The following is a 17856-nucleotide window of genomic DNA, read 5'->3' as shown; positions in this document are numbered from 1 at the left end:
GTCAGTTCTCCCAGCAGGGATTTTACCAACATAAACCAATTTCCTAGTATGCTAGGCTTTGTATAAAATGGAGAGTTCAAATAACAACTGTGAGTCTGAACACTTGAAATGGTAGTAGAACTGTGCTTAGCCCACGCTCTCGTCGGCACTGGAGTAGTGTCTTGCAGAGACGTGCCCTTGGCCCAGACCTCACCTCACAAGGTGCTCGTGTTGCCGTGCGGAGGAGCAGCCTCCGTCTTTCCTGCTGGTTTTGATGGAGTTGAAGTTGCTCGAGAGCTGGGAGAGCTCAGAACTTCAAGCTACATGCAGTTAGCACCAGCTGGAGGACTGTCTCACACTTCCAGAGCAGAGAAAATGAGAATCCAACCCTAACTGATTTTCTTACTTCAAAACAAATGTCATAAAATTTAACCATTTCCTCCTAAATGTCTCCTACATGTATGTAGCAAGACTGGAGGTTTCAGAGCAGTGTTATTTTCTGAGGCATCCAGACAAAACATGACCATGGAAAGACACTTTCTGATGGAAGAAGATTAAAAAAATTTCCCTTTAATCTCAAATACAACTGTATATATATATTTTAGATTGAATTTTAAGTGGTGAACTAAAACCATCAAAGATAGATTTCTTCCCCAATGAAATCTTCATTGTTGTTTAGAAAGTCATGAATGGTTTAATATAGGGTTTAACACTGAACGACTACCTTTTCCCTAACTGTAATATTTTTAACAGGAAGCTAATAAATGTGTTTGTGGTAAGTGGAGAAATTGCCCAGGTGTATAGAAATTTTCAGTGCTGTAATCACCAAAAGAAAGAATTTCTTTTATAGGAAAGCATGAGAATTGACAGACTCAGACATCAAATTCCAGTAAATTGTATAGAACTATATGAAGCACATGCATCAGGCAGTCCCTTAAAATAACCACCTGCTTATATGAGCTGGAAAGGCGTGAAAGATTCCTGTCCTGTATTTCAGGGGAAGGTCAACACATGAGTGGTCTTATCGAAAAATAATAGCAAGGGGTGATGGTTGGATATAAACTGACCAAAAAAGCAATAATGCTATCAAGCTTTGAAAAGATACCGTTCTCCATTAAAGCAATATGTGTTGGAGGTGTTGCACAGTTGTTACTTGTGACATAGGTTATTTTGAACTTGTCATATTTGACTGGCAAGTATCATTCAATACTCTATTAAAGTGTAAGTAATTTCCTCACTTGGAGATCAACATTTAATACAAATACTCAAGAAAAAGACATGTAGTTTTTTAATTACATCTGATTTTGAAAATTTCCATTTAATGTATTTATTTCCCCAGATAATGATTAATAAGTGCTTATAGCCCATTTGGTATGCTTTTAGGGATTGTAGAGGTGCAGGCATTAACCAGTTACAAGTAGCTGCTTTTGGCGCTGGTGGCATTTAAAGGTTAGTTTGCAGCAGAAAAGCATGGGCAGAAAGCAGTACTGTGTTAAGGCTACGGTAGGATTTTCTGCCGGGCGTGAGCAGCCTGCTCCTGACCCCCCATGGCAGTACGCCCCTGAAGACCCAGAGAAACTCTAAAAGTCGTCGTTTCCCTCAGCAGTCTCTCCTAGATGGAGAAGTGGGTATTTGTGCTGTTGCTCTTAAGAAACCCACTAGGTCGATAAGGAGCATAGCTGAGATTTAGGGGTGACAGGCAGCGTTCACAGAACCACGCTGGGTAAACTAGATAGGATGGGGTAGATCCGGATTCAAATTCCTTCTCTCCCTGTTTTATAGCAGATATTTGATCCAAATCTGTTCTAAGAAAGTGCCTTTATCACTATGCTGTAAATTGTTACGATCTTTTACGGTATTTCTACAGTAATGTTTTTCTTCGTATGAGATTCAGTGATTTACACGGGAACCAGGATTCAAGTTTTCCGTAAGCAGGCTGGAGCAGCTGGGTGATTCTGACTTCAGGTCCATCCAGTGAAAAAAGGATTTAAACAGAGGAGCAACTTCAGTACAGCAGTCTAAGAGAGTTTGCTTAGGACTGAGCTCTATAGCCCAGCGTTTAACAGACCCCTGTGGAAGGAAGGACAGGCAGTGTTAAAACCTTGTTCCAAATCGAATTGCGTGGCAAAAGCAGCTTAGGTGCTTTGACAGTATGAATGCCTGGGAAGCCCACAGAGTTGTACGACTTAATTCTGGTTTTCTCACTTAGTCCCATTTCTGCAGGATATGTTGGCTCCTAAAGAATGTGTCTGCTTGGCGCTTTATCACAGATAACTAAATGGATGTAATAAGTATTTTAACTAAAACCAGGGGACTGTATTTTTTTTCTCAACTGTTTCTACAGAATAATTAAATTGAACTGGTGCAAGTCAGTAAGACAAACCCTAAAAGAGCAATAACAAATGAATTGAATAGGCAACAACTGAGTTATTCTGGGCTTAGTATTTCTAAGAAGTATATTTTTAAGAGATTTTAATGATGCCAGAACTACCTAGGTGAGACGAGGACTTCCTTTTTTAATCCTGCGGCTTTTTATCTGAATTTGTGTGCATGATGCAACTCCATGAATTGAGTTAAACATATAATTAGGTGTCTTTAGGATTGGGGTCTTCCTGCTCTTTGTATTTTTTGCACCTTAATTATTTGATATTTGTGTGTTTGCTAGAGATATTTAGTCAAGGGAGAAGCATAACTTTTATGTGTAGTCCTAGTCATCTATTATTTCCTCAGAAATTATTTTTTTATAAGAAAGGCTGAAACAAATCAATTTCTTTAGTAAGCCTAGGTACTAGATAGTATACGTAAATTGTTAAGACCGTATTGTTAACTTTTTTCCCTATTTGTTACTTTCAGGGAATTCAAGCACACTAAACAATTCCCTGATGGAATTACATTTAAAACAAATTTTATTTCTTTCTTTTTTTATTTTTAAAAATGCATGAGAAGACTGTTCCTTTTGTCAACAGCGTACAAACTAATTTTATTACAGTAGAAAAAAATGTTGCTGAATTTTTAGTGAGTTGTGGTTCATGATCAGTTTTGTCGGAACAATTTACTAGATTGAAGGCTTTTTCAAGAGTCATTGAAACCTGAGGCTTCATTCCATGATGATTCCTTCTATAGTGAAAGAAGTGTGTGTTGCGAGTTCAGCCCAGTTTTGTTGTTGAAATCCCTAGTCCTGCAAAGAGTTGTGGACTGCCTGACTGTACAAATACTGGAATAAATTTAGAGTTTTCGGCCCCAAAGTGATTACTTAAAAAGAGGGGGAAGAGGAAGAACAGGTTAGTTGATAGAAGGTTAATTGATCTAGCTCTAAAGGGGAGCCTCTCAGTGGTTAGTAGCTAGAAGCTGTACATCTGGAAATACTTTAATTTAAAATCCAATATAAAAGCTTCATTGCCTACATGCAGAAACACTTAAGAATTTATTTTTTCTTTAATCACAGGTTTAGTCTTCTGTCTGTAGCACATCCATTGAATTATTGGAGTTATGGTTCTAGAAAGCTATTTTAGCATGGCCAGAATCAGGGTACCAGGCTTAAAATGGACACCGCTCATATAAATACTATTTTCCAGAAAAAAACTACCCTTGGAGTTCTGTGTGGGTAAAAGGTCCCCATAGGAATGTCAGTTGGTGTCTCTCTACATCAGAACAGATAAAGGAAATTATTAATCCAAGACAATGTTTTTGTTAGACTTTGAATTAATTTTTCTGCCTTCATGGATATTTAAAGAAGGAGAGAATGTAACAGATAGGTCTTTAGAATTTTTAAATTTAAAACCAAGTCCCCTTCCCATCTTGTTTTGTTTCCAGAACGCCACAGAATTCCTGCTTTAGAAGAGGCAAGTTGGTTGCTGGGGAACATCAACCAGACTGGCTATTTTAGAGTTAATTATGATATTAGGAATTGGAGGCTGCTAATTAATCAGCTAACGAGGAACCATGAGGTAAGCTCCTCTTCTCATCCCTAAAATCCACTTTGATAGGTGAGCCTTCACTGTTTCATCACCCTAAATGGTTTAATTTTTGTGCTTGCCCCTCACAGGTTATCTCTGTCAGTAATCGAGCAGGCTTGATCGATGATGCATTCAATCTAGCCAGGTATGTTTTCCTGAAGATAATCTATCCTCATACACATTGCTGCAATAACTCATGCAATCATTAACTCGGCAGTTGAGTGTGTTTCAAAGTTAAATATGTTTCAAACACACTTTAGTTCTTCCCCCCCCCCCCCTTTTTTTTTTGGCATGGCACATAAACATGGTCTGTAGCACATTCACTGCTCTTGATCAATAATAGCCATAGGGTATTTCCGAGTCTGGAGAGGTCTGATCAATTTTGCAGCAAGTTCAATTTAACACTTTGGAGATAAATAATCTCTTTCCTCTTTCTCTAATGAATGAGGTTTTTTTTTTTCTTTTGTTTCTCCCTGATGCCCTGCCTCTTCTTTTTTTATAACTGACCCTTGTGCTGTATTTAATTTGTGATGGAAGGCACCTTCAAGCTTCAGTAATTTTTTTTGCCCTGACTTGTACTGTTATATCATTTTTCCAATATCTTTCTTTTCTTGTAATCTGCTAGAACAGACTCTTTTTCTGCATGATGCTTTTCGTGCAGAATGGAAAATCAGAGCTCTGTTGAGTATTTCTGGAATTTATACAACATTTTGTGTTTTACTATGATCACAGTTAATAATTAACACATATAGTGCTGGTTAGGTGATGCCTTCTCTATGAATTGAGTCAATGGAATTGTCCCCATTTTGAAATCAGGACATCAGTCTTTTGGTGGTGAAAGTGTAAAATGAGAGGAAAGTAGTGGAACATTTCAAACTTTTTGATTCTTCAGGTACCTGGGAACATTGCATCAGTAAAACACTGTGATGTCAAAGGCAGCGTGAAAAGAATTCCTGATTCTACTGGGTTTTCTGTTTGCTAGTGTATTTATAGCCATATTTGAGCGGGGGCTTGCAGGAATCGGCAGTGCTGAGGTACATTTCACTACAAACGGTCACCGGAGATGTTTGAGATTCAGGCACGGTGTCACACAGAAATTACGGCTCAGTGATGTTCCAGCATCACTGCCGTAAAACACGGTTGTGTGCCCTACCACTCTGTTCCTGCTGCCAGTGCTAGACTGAATATATGACATAAACTAGTGATTAGCCCTTACTTAACAGTCCAGAAATGTAGTAGGGCAGGAGGCTTCATGGGGAGAGAAGGAGTATCCATTTGCTTTTTGCATTGCCCTTCATTCTTGCCTTGTGGCATCTTCCCATTGGCAACAGTAACGGACTAGAAATAGGTCATCGCTTCAGACTTCAGTGGACCATGATTTGTGTACTGTCTGGCTAGCAGAATATCGCAGAGTATTCTGAAGTATCTAGGCTATTAGAAGAACTACTAAATGTTCAGTAAAGTAACAGTCTGTTCCAATTTGATTTGGTTTTGGCACCTCAGAGAAGCAGTGTGCAGTTCCGCAGAGTCAGTGTGGTGCTTTCTTCTTTTTCTATGCACTGAACACAGTCAGATGTGGCTAGACTTCCCTGAAAGTCTAGACACTGAAAAAAGCTGTTTTTTAAGCTGATTCTTGTAGGTGAGTGTTTTTGTTCTGAGTCAGTACTGAGCCAGTGCTCTAGCATGTCTTGTTCACAAAGCATAAAGGCAAGGTCTTGATGAAAGGCCCAACCTACATCATCTGGCCAAGTTTTGTCTACCTAAAAACCACCCAGAGATTAGATGAGTAACGCATTCCCCACTTGCTTTCCAAAGCAGTTTTATGATGATACTGGATCCTGCTGCTTTTTCGGAGGTAACTATGCCAGAGCGCTGTGGCGTCTTTCGCAAGATTTCACATTGTAAAAACTTGACTTTCTGTAGTTAACGATACGCTGCAGCGGACTGCTGCTGCATTTGCTACTCATGCACCGTGGAAAAAAAATAGTTGATCTAAATATTTACAGTGTATACACCTGTGCATACAGAGATATTACTTATGAGGAAACATTCTTCCAAGAGGGATATGTAGCTAGATTCCTGTTTCTTTAAAATCCCTGCACAGACTCCTGTCAGTAGTATTACCTTGAGTACGTGCCTTACAGGGCAGTCTGGGTGGAGGAAAGATCTGCGAGTTTGCAAACAGTAGATCGATGCTCTGTATTTCAAGAGTAGCAATAAGATATGCGGACCTGGCTGAACTTGCCAGGTGGGGTATACTTTTTGTTGGTCTTTTTTTTACTTTATTCATCTATCATCTTTCCTGTTAAAAAAAACCCCAAACAATTATAGTGATGCTGAAGTTAGTCTAATTGGCTAGCTGACTGTACGGTACCTTTTTAAAGAAGAGTTTGGTATTTTTCATTTTCATTTCCCCTCTCCCAGACAAAGACGGACCAGGAATAGGCCTAATCCTTGCTGTGTTCCTTTATCGTGAGTAGGACTAGAGAGGCATTAAGAGCCTGTTAGGAGTGCGCTGGGGGCAGGCCTTGACGGCGGAGCGCCTGAACTTCTGGGAGTACGAAAGCAGATGGAAAATCACACAGACCCTTCCAGTTTCCTCCAAAAGTCAGTGTTCAGAAGGCCACCATCAACCTAAAAGCAGCTTAGCTTTGCCCCGCTTGGCTGCGAGGCGCAGTGCAGAAAGTCGCTTCGCTTTCTTTTGGAGTGGTACCGTGGCTTGGATGTTACCTGCCCCGAGGGTGCAGTGCCGATTCAGGCTCGTCTGCGATGCGGAGCATGTGTTCCTCCCTGCCCATGTAATCTTACATGATGGGGAGATTAAACACGTATGGTTGTCTCTGACTGCGACATGAGAAAAGGTGAGTAACCTTATTGACCAGGCATAGAGGTAGTAATTGGGAGTTTAGACCTGACTTTTGAGAAGACTGGCTGTTTTTAAGGGTAATTCAGTCCTCAGTTGTGGTCCCTAGTTGCACTGATGTGTTATCTGCTTTTCTACAGCTATAAACACATATTTTGAGAGAGAGAACTGTGGAAAACATGCTTTTATTTTAATCCCTAGCTATTATTTTCAGTGATAAAATAATGCAAAAATGAAAACATAACTTCTTAAATTCATGGTGGTTCTTTTTAAAAGAATTTCTAGCATAAGCAGTTCTTTTTACTGTACTGAAGAGACTGTATTTCTTCAAAATACCCTGTCCTCCTTAGAAACTTCTGAAGTACTCCCTAGTGTGTTGTTGAACTTGATACAGATAATGTCCATTCCACACCAAAAGGGTGTGACTTGATTTTTGCACTGTCCTAATATGGTGTGTCCTAATATGATATTTCTGTGTAGTTTTACTGCTAATTGATTTTATTTGTGGAACAAGTACAGGTCTTTAGTAAAATTTAATAACATTTAGATCTGGAGAAAGATGAAATATTGCTCATATAAATTATTTTGGAGCACCACATTTTATTTTATTTTTTAAAAAAGGTGTCTTTGATTTCATTCCTGCAGAAAGTTTATTATCCTTTTACTGTCCAGCATAATGATTTCTGAAAAACAAAGAACATAAGTGAATTGTTACCTCCAAGGAATATTTTAAGCTCTATACCTTTAATTTCATAAAGTTTTGCCCATTTTATATGGAAATATATTCCTCCTTCTTCCTTCTTGGTGTATTTTGGTTCCATAAAATTAATAAAGCAGAGTTGAATTGAACAATAACAATAAAAGAAAGCTACAGCTTGCCCACTCTGTTTGAATTCTTGCAAGCTTGTTTGTTTTTCAGATTTTTAAGCGTAATTCTGTTCTCAGCTGTAGTACATGCACACACCCTGAGGATCTGGAGAGCTGTAGCCTTGGCAGTAACATAGCTTATAGAAATACATGCCCCAAATTCTTGAGCAAGAGTAGCAGCTTGGCACTCTCTCTTCCCTTCTTCTTGAAGATCCTTTATCTTTTGGGGACGTTTTGTACGAAATTTCAGTACAATTTGAAAATATGTTGGTTGTAGTAAATGGGATGTGTTGACTGACACAGCTGAGAGAAGACAAATAGGTCTGTGGTTCTCTTCTAAGCTTAAAACGAGCAGAGGGCAGGTCAGATGGCACCAGTAAGTGGTGTCACAGGAAATAACAAAAATCCTACTGTGTCTTGAGAGTGCGAGCAGTGTTGTCGGCTTCTCCCATCTTCCTCTTCCCTTAGGATAAGGGGTCAGTTAGTTAGTATGCGAGGTGGGATGCCTCCCACTTTAGGCATCCCAAAGGTAGACCTGCAAACCTGAGCTTGGCACCTTGCTGTGCACTGACAGTTAATGGTCAGAAATGTGCACCTGACCTCGCAAAGCCACTTAACCACGTAGGAGCCACTTAACCACCCTCCTGGAGCAAAAGTCTTATGAGGAGTGGCTGAGGGAGCTGGGGCTCCTTAGTCTGGAGAAAAGGAGGCTGAGGGGAGACCTTATCGCTCTCTACAACTACCTGAAGGGGGGTTGTAGTGAGGTGGGTGCTGGTCTCGTCTGTCAGGTGACTGGAGATAGGACGAGAGGTAATGGCCTCAAGTTGCAGCAAGGGAAGTTTAGGTTGGATATTAGGAAAAATTTCTTTACTGAGAGGGTTGTCACACATTGGAATAGGCTGCCCAGGGAAGTGGTTGAGTCACCATCCCTGGAGGTATTAAAAAAGTGTGTAGACAAGGCACTTCAGGACGTGGTTTAGTGGGCACGGTTGATGGTTGGACTGGATGATCTTGAAGGTCTTTTCCAACCTAAATGATTCTATGATTCTATTCTACGATTCTAGTGTCAGGAGTGTTGTGTCACCCCTAGTTCTTCCTTGCTGGGTTATAAATCTTCATATTCACTTCCCCTCATTAGACTCGTTGACTTAATCCAATATTATGTCAAAGGAAAAGGTCTGGTTTGTATTCAGTGTTAAGTGGTGTTGGCTCAGATGTGACTGTGGATACCTATTTTACTGTCATCTAAAATAGTTATTGTTCTTTCCAGTTCTGGAAGAATCCATCAGTTTTGTCTCTTGAAACCTAATGTGTGCCTCATACCCCTTTGATCCTGCCTGCACCATAGTCAGCTCACCATGTTAAGGTGACGGGTCCTTGGTTTGCATGCCAATTGCTCAGGAAACCATTTTTTTTGATGCTGACAGTCTGTCTTGCTATCGATTAATATCTTGTCTTCTGTTCTGCAGTTGAAGACATAGTGGTGGAGTTCCTCGGATACTGATTTTCCTGACGGTTCCCTTTCGGGTGGGTCATAGGCCTAGTGACAGCGCAGGGCATGTCAAGACTACACTGCTTGGTCACACATTAACAAAGGCCAAAGATAAAACGTGACTGTAGTTTTTGCATATTTCTTAGCGGCATTTCTTTGATGTTCATCAGAAGCTTTTTCTTAACTGGATTCGTGAGAAAGCATGAAGCGGTGTTGTTTAATAATTGTTCTTCTGCTCCAGGGATGGATGGCCATGTTGGAGTGCTGTCCATTTCCTTTCAGAGATGAGGGGGAGAGTGAGCTATAGTCTCTTCAGATGAAGGTTTTTTTAGGCCAGAAAAGCCTGCCCCTGTAGACTTCACAAATATAGGGACCTGTGTCAGAAATGAGCAATGACAAAAAATTATACCTTCACAATTATCTGTGAACTAAGCGACTTCCCTGCTGCAGACGGCCTTCATGAGAGTTCCTCTCTCTCAGAATTTCATTCACCAGACCAAAATCAGGAACCTGGTGCAGACATACGATGAGTTATGATGATTGTTTTCCTGCCATTAATCAGTTCTTCTTGGCTTGCTTCTTTCCAAGCTGTGAGTTCTGCTGACTCTAGAAAACCAAAATCTGAGGGTAAGGGAAAAGGCAGTGCCTACCTGCCTTTCAATATATAAATCCAGATTCTCTCCCCTGACACAAATTAATCTTTAACAGCTGGTGCATTTGACTCCAAGGTTGATTCCAGAAGTAAAATACCAAAGCGAATGCTCACTCCAGATGACCTTCTCACCAACTTGAAAAGAGAAATTCATTTAAAAAGTAAGTCTCAGTTAACCAAGTATAGCCTTTGGGATCTGGAAGATCATGTCTTTAGGACCCCTTGTTTTATTTTTAAAAAAAAAAAAAGCCAACAAATCAAAGCCAACCCTCTCCTTATTCCTTAAGTTAATTCCCAGATGTGGAGTATTGCCACTCAGCCAAAAACATCTTATCCATTGAGCTGTCTGAGGCAGCACCAACCCCCATAATGATTAGCTGATCTTACTTCTGGGAATGAAGAGTTATCTTGTAACTAAGCCTCTAGTTTATATGCTTCCATATAAAATCCGGAATTATTACTGCTAAATTGGAAGAATGTTTTCTTGAAGTTTCCAGTGGAAATACGTGCATAACAAAACTAAACTGTAGAGTTGGAGTGATTGTCTATGTTTTTTTCCTTCTCCAGAGATTAAGATTTCATTTATTGTAGCATTTGAAGTCTTCCAACATATCTGGGCTAATTCCTTCATGTTACACTTGTTTGTGTTACTTGAAGTCCTATTCAGTGTAATGTCAGGAAAAGTCAAGGCATTTGATGGCCCATTTAAAATTTTGCGGCTGGATAATAAGTAGGTGACAAGGGTAGAAGTTTTCATCTAGCCCAGTTAACGTAGTTCAAAATGTTTCAAAATCTCAACAGCCACATCCAGGGTTGTTGACCTTGTTGTGCTTGGGTATTCATAAACAATCATATAGGGTCCATTTAAATGAATAAACTGCAGTTTAACTCCAGCCTTCGTTATTACTCCTGATCGTATTTGCTGATAGTTCAACACAGCGGCAAACAACAGATATGTTAAGCAGGTCCCTTAATTAGTGCCTCTGAGTACCAGCTAAGGGAGCGAGTATTAGATCGATAGTTTGTTATCATGCTTGATTAATAGTGGTATAGATTTACTATTTTAATAAATGAGGCCTCATCTAAATTATTTCAGCAGATGCCATAGTAACTCTCTTTCTCTGTCAGGCAAATTTTGGTGATGGTTCACCAGCAATTGATTTAGATATGGCTTCCTACAAAAGTTGTTGGATTTCCTTTGACATAAATACTCCCTCAACGGGCCAGAGCAGCTGCGTCTTTTTTAGAGAAAATAGAAAGCTACAAATATTTTAAGGTAGCCATCATTCATTCCATATGCTGCGTGTCAGTCCATATGTTCTGTGGCATCTCACAGCCTTGATACCAGCTTTACGTGGAGATACACATTTCAGCTAACGTTTGCATATGTTCGTACAAAAAGAATCAAAGCGATTGTTGAGAGTAATCACACTAGAAGTCAGCTCTGCTTTTGTGGTATGTATCATGCATGCATCTGATCATTTTGCGTAGCTAAGAGCAGTACAGCAAATTGTACAGCATATTCCAGGGAAGTGCCAGTGCTGCAAGACCATCCTGGACAATAGAAAAACATGCTAAGAGCCAGGGAAGAAGTAGGAGAAAACTCTTAAGCACGTACAAAACAGAAACTGTAGATCTGAGTTCTCTGCAGAGCATTCAGTGCAGGGGGTGGGTCTTGGTCTGGCTTACATCTGTCCTGTAGAAGTGGGTGATGTTGTTAATCCACATCCCTACAAAATTTGCCTATGCTTCAATTATTTCTGGTACATCCGAGTTATTATAGCGGTAATTGTTTTATCCCGTAAATGACATTAACTCTATTCTTAGCCGAACCCGGAATAAACTGTCAGGAAAACATGACTCTGGTTTCAAGGGAGTGAAAGAATTATTTTTAGCTAAAGGTTGTTAGCCTGTTTTCTTTTCACCCCATGGTCTTGGTCTGTTACGGTTCAAGCTGGTCTCTGAACTCAGCGTGGTATGGATGTATCCATGTTGCAGTGCAGATGCCAGGGACTGCTCTGTAATGACAGGGGAGGGGAACAGTCTGTGAAATTTGTTTGGGGAACGTTAAGTAAACCAAGTCTGAGTTACATTTCAAGAGAACACTTAACTTGGAGTTTGAGGTTAAACAAGAAGAGGAGAGTGGCATGAGTGGAGCTTGCTGAAGTTGTTTCTTGGTTTGCTGAAGTTTGAGTATGGGAAAGGGGGCTGAGAGGTGCAAATACAGATTCAGGAATCTGTGTGTTGGTGGGGCAGGGGGAGGTCTTCATCCAGCCTCGCAACCTCTGCCATTCTGGGGGGGCCCTATCCTCTCCTACCTAGCATACGCCTGTTCCCTGTGCCTCCCTCTCATCTACAGACACCTTTTTCTTCCCCACAGCTGCCTGGCCAGCCCTTTTCCCCACCTCCCACTCCTGTCCTCTCACAATAAGCAGCTTTTTTTCCTCCTTACCCTTATCCCAGAACCCCATTACTTGTCTTTCAGAGGGTCTGGTGGGACTAGTATGCTGCTACCTTGGTCAAGGTAGCAGCAATGAGCCACCCTGAGAGGCTGGAGGTGCTGCTCTAAACGCCCTGTCCTTTCCCGACATCAACAAAGGATGGACGAATAAAAGGCAAGAACCAGCTTTTCTAGCTAGAAAGGGCAGTGCTGATGCCTCATCAGCATGAACAAAATAGCCTGCCACCTTAGTAGCAGTCTGACTGCTTTGCCTGCTGTTTTGACCTGACTGCACCATTGCTTCTCCAAAACGATCCTACTTTTGGGGCTCACCTGATTGCTGTTGGCCAAGATTGTTGTCAGGAGGTCTGGTCTTTGCCAGTGCATGCTCTGGCTGCTTGGCAGAACGTACTGCCAGGGTGAACTTTTGAATTCAAAGTGCAGATTATACTTCCAGGTTTTTTGGTCTTCATTTGCTGATTTTATAAAGCAGTTTTTTTGCTGTAAACTAAGGTCCCTTCGTTTGATAAAATTTAAGAGGAGTCTTGGGAATCAATGTTGTGTTAGTTTAGCTCCTTCCTGTCTGGCTAGAAGTGTGTTTTCCTCCACCCAGAAATCAAGCAGTGTATGACAGTAAGGACCCTGTTACGACTAAGGCACTGCACAGGGACTAGAGAAACCTGGGATGCTGTTTCTGCTGTGGACTTCCTAGGTGATCTTGGTAAAATCACTTAAACTGTTTGTGTCTGGTTCCTATCTGTAAAATGGAGATAAGAGAATAGGTGAGGATTTAGGAGATTTTAAGAGAGTCTTTTATTATAAATATGTTTATAGGGAATTGCATTTACAGAAATAATATCCAATTCTGTAGATATACTGGCAAACAAAATTCAGATTGCATGTGTATTTTCAAGATCAGTCTTCTGTGCTTTCCATGTGAATTTTCTAGCTTTTAAACACATATTTCATTTGGCTGACTGATATGCAAATTATAAACATTAGAACAGGAAAAGAGAGATATGAAAAAGTACTGTGCATAATAATAAACAAACTCAATTTTTAGTTTGCTCAAACATGCTCTCATAGATACCATTGCCCGTTGACAAGGAATAGAAGGGCTGTTTCATTCTACCCTTCCCAAGAAAATCATCAGGAAAGAAAATAACACTTTTAATAATTGAGTCATCTGAAATTGACATCTATTAGCCTCTGAAATACATTCAAGTTTCTTTAGTTAATTTAAGTGTGCGAATGACATATTTCTCAAAAATCAGGGTTACATGATGATGAAAAACATTACATACCTCACTTACTGCTTAGTCTTAATTTTCAGCAGTAAGATTATTCCTTTTCATCTTGCCATACTCTTTTTTAATTCATTTTTTTTTCATATGGTGAAGAAGAGGAAAGGAGAGATATTGAACTCCAGTTTGAAGGAATTTTCGTTGCATTTTTACAAACACAGGAGGCTTTAAGTTTGGGGTTTTTTTTCTGTTTTCAACAAAGTCGATTAATTCAGATTAATATTAGCCTTTACTTATGTGGCAGCTCTAAAAATGTGCAAGATAATTTAAGCCAGTGATACCCTGATAATTACATTGAATTTGAACTATTCTTTGTAGGATGCTTCAAATGCTCTTGTGTGGAGTTGAATGTCATTTGAAGAGTCCTCAAATATTTTGCGTGTAAGAAAACATAATATTAAGCAGGCTTCACTTAAAACTGTCATACTCTCTGAATCCTTTGATGTTGGAGAGATTGAATGCTGATTAAATTTAGTACTTAAAATGAACCTGTAAGCCAAACATTGCTGTTGTATTTATCAAAGAGCAGATGTGCATTCCTGTCCGGTGTATGTGGAAGTCCATAGCTGGTACAAATCAGAATGCCTCCATTAAGTCACTTTGGATGTTTTAGAAAAGCAGAGTCCTTCTCTGGTCCTAAGGCAGCCCAACCCTGGGAGTGGAAGATGAGGTAGATCATTCTTTGGTACTGGAGATCACAGGGCCCTTTTTACAGGTTGCCCATTAGTTTTCTATGAGAAAACATTCTTTCTCCAGCTTCCCTTGTTGAACGTGGATACCAGGAATCACAAGTTTTTAATCTTTGACTTTCCAGTCTTGCAGGAGTTGCAGGTGAAATCCGTGACTACAGAGTTAGTTTCCCCTGTTCCATGGGTTGCCTTGCCCAAAGCTTTTTTTTATGTGTCAGGGTTCAACATACCTTGTTTTACTCAGCTGCCAAAGAACTGCTGTTAAAGCACTGTGGGAAAGAATATCCTGAATATATCAGTAGGGGCACCAGTCCGTGGTAGGTCCAGAAGAAATGAATAGGGTTAGAAAAAGCCAAGTACAGTAAAATGTGAATGTTCATTGGCACCAAGTTTCTCTGTGAATTATTTTAATCCACATACTTGACTTTAAAGGTAAAAGAATGAATTAATGAACAAGAATTCTAACTTATTTTAAACTGTCCCTTTATGGGTTAATGAGTATAGTCTAATTATTCATCTATTGCACATGCACAGAAACAGAACTGAAGTTATTCTGAGTTGCACATCTATGTTCTGAAGAGCTGTGTTTTCCCCCTTCAAAATTACCCAGACAAAAAGCTGGTCATGTTTTACATTGTTCATAAGAAACAGACGATGCGGGGTGAGTTTTAAACCAGCAGCAAGTAAATCACCTCATTTCCATTGTTTCAACAATGCAGACCAGTTTGCTGCCAGCTTGGATTTTCTAATTTTGATTTAAACACATGACTTATAATGACTTTGTTGGGTGGTGGGACTAAGGGATTTATGGTGCACTTGTATGTGGGACTCTCATCACTGTACGGCAACCCTGTCGTTTTTCTGACAGAGTCTGTTTGACTGGTGCTGGATTTATGATAGAAATAATTCAGAACAGAGTAATAATTTTCCCTTGGCAATTACACTACCATTTGGTACTTTGTCCCTAAGGGGAAAATGAATGTGCTGGGATCTGTCCATAAGTTCAGCGGCTCAGTGTAAAGAACAAATCAAGGTCAGAATGCAGCTGAATGCACACTGATGTTTCATAATATAATCTAGATCTCCTGCTTTTATCTGACTCATTAAAAGCTCATGTAATTTAAAGATTATTTTTGATTGCTGTGAGATTTTTAGTGGGAATTCTTTGTGAGGGATATTTCATTACCACATTCAGTACTTTCTTTTTCTGTTCATTGCCTCTTTTCTCTGTAGCAATGGCCACCCTAGCAATTTCTTCAGTGTAAGCAGGATAGTACCTTGCTAAGGGTTGGGGCTTATGATATTATATAAATGTCATAAGCCACTTATATATATATCTTTTGAAAGGTATTTTTCCACCTCTGCCCTTGTCGTAAAAATGGGATATCACCTTTTCACCACAGTTTGTCAGCAGCTTCTTTAGGCATGAAAAACCTGCTGGAGCAGGATGTTTGTCTGGAGGTAATTTGTCTAATAACTGAAACAGATCTCTTTGCTGGTCTGTGTTCCTGTTCTCCTGTTCTCCACTTTAGTTCAGCAGGCAACGCTGAAATTAGGAACACAGATGATAAGACAAACCCCATGTGGTGCTGTGTTTCTAACACACCCTGAAGTTCTCATGTGTAACAGTGACTACAGAATGACTGACATGCTGATAAACTGATGAGTAAGGACAGTGATATAAAAAGTGATAGAATAACGAAGCGTCTCAATTGTGATCTTTTTGGTTAAATTTTGCTTTTGTAGTCATGTATTTAAGTGATTCAGTATGGAGAAGGCTGGCTTAGAGATGGCTTGTAGAGGCTCTTTTTAAAGTCTGGGCTCCTTTCTGCGTGCCCAGGGATGTTGTCGTGGTTTAACCCCAGCCGGCCGCTCGGCCCCACGCAGCTCACTGCCCCCGGGTGGAATGGGGGAGAGAATAGGAAGGGTAGAAGTGAGAAAAAACCTGATGGGCAGAGATAAAGACAGTTTAATAGGTAAAGCAAAAGCCACGCATGCAAGCAAAGCAAACCAAGGAATCCATTCCCCACTCCCCACGGGCAGGCGGGTGTTCAGCCATCTCCAGGACAGCAGGGTCCATCACGCCCAACGGGGACTTGGGAAGACAAACGCCATCACTCCCAACATCCCCCCTTCCTCCTTCTTCCCTCAGCCTTATGTGCTGAGCATGATGTCATATGGTCTGGGATATCCCTTGGGTCAGTTGGGGTCAGCTGTCCCGGCTGTGTCCCCTCCCAAATCCTTGTGCCCCCCCAGCCTGCTCGCTGGTGGGGTGGGGGGAGAAGCAGAAAAGACCTTGACTCTGTGTAAGCACTGCCCAGCAATAAAGAAAACATCTCTGTATTATCAACACTGTTTTCAGCAGAAATCCAAAACATAGCCCCATACCAGCTACTAGGAAGAAAATTAACTCTATTCCAGCCAAAACCAGCACAGATGTCAATCAAAGCCCTCTAATCTAGAATGCAATAAAGAGGGACCCCTGCTTTTTGTAGTTTGTACTGAAGGTACATGAACAACAGGTCATTTTAGGACATGAAATGGATCTGTTGGTACTCTTCTGTGAATATTTACAGGGCAAAAGACCAGAGTTATAATATTCTTATTATCGTGCCTCTGAGAAGTACTGAAATTCTAGTGTTCTACGATATCCATCGCTAGAGGCCTATATAAAGAAAACTGGACACATTTCTGTCAGGAATGGCATTGGTATGAATCTACTTTGGGTGGGAGAGACTAGATCAAGTTCTTAAGGTGGCTTCCAGCCTTTTCGTTCCAGATGCTATAGGTGAAGTTTTGTAAACTTTATAACCTGCACTTGAGAGAAATGCTTAACCTGAACATCAGCTCGCATTCAGCCACTGTTTATGAGTCAACGCTGTTTGATTTCACTATTTTATCTGTTAAGATACTTGCCAAGACTATCCCAGATTCCTCTGCAGAATTTTTTTGGTTGTAGGTATGTACTCGCTCAGGTGGCTATTGGAGACATACCTGGAGAAACAGTGTGACTGTGTCAGACCAGACATAAGATTTGACATCACAGTATTTCTGCAGTGTTGATGTTTGTTACCTGGTTTCAGTATAGCCCATAATCAGTAATTCCCCAAGTGACAGACAATATTTCAATTTTCCTCTGAGATGGCTAAGCTGGAAAAGAACCTTGTCTCTGAGGCCTGTCTCTCCTGCATTTGGAATTTGGCTGGCAATATCTGATGGTACTTTTGCTGGACTTTCAGGATAGCAATACAATTGATGGCTAAAATGACACAAGAAAAATAAGGATTTCTGTCACTGACCTTCCAGTGACATTGTTGGAAGAGAGAGTGATAAATCAAGCTGCATGTGTAGAGTATGTACTTAACTTAGGTTATACTCTGTAGTGCCTTTGAGTAAATATTTCCAGACAGTTATATGACAGGGAAATTATTTTACGTATTTCCCTTTGATGGAAAGTTTGCTACTGTTACTTCTCTTATTATTGTAATGATAATTGTTAAATATTTCTGTTTAACATTTCTACAGGTCTGTGTTTTTCCATCAGAGTTCACAGAGATACTCAGAACAGACTCGTTCTGTGTTCTGCCTTCTTTCCTCATCTTGGTTATTATCCT

At 40.3% G+C, this 17856-nt stretch overlaps 1 protein-coding gene across 2 annotated transcripts in view; it reads left to right on the top strand.

The window, feature by feature from the left end:
* The window catches only part of TRHDE (thyrotropin releasing hormone degrading enzyme), a 221401-nt gene that overhangs the window by 167880 nt on the left and 35665 nt on the right, over nt 1–17856 (top strand). For both annotated transcript variants that reach the window (XM_069773711.1, XM_069773710.1), the window contains 2 exons: nt 3793–3926; nt 4025–4080. In XM_069773711.1, coding sequence (XP_069629812.1) covers nt 3793–3926; nt 4025–4080 — 190 coding nt within the window. The remainder of the gene's footprint in view (nt 1–3792; nt 3927–4024; nt 4081–17856) is intronic.

This window comes from Haliaeetus albicilla, chromosome 28 (assembly GCF_947461875.1).
Source record: "Haliaeetus albicilla chromosome 28, bHalAlb1.1, whole genome shotgun sequence".
Lineage (NCBI taxonomy): Eukaryota > Metazoa > Chordata > Aves > Accipitriformes > Accipitridae > Haliaeetus > Haliaeetus albicilla.
This window is presented reverse-complemented; position numbering and strand designations above follow the sequence as displayed.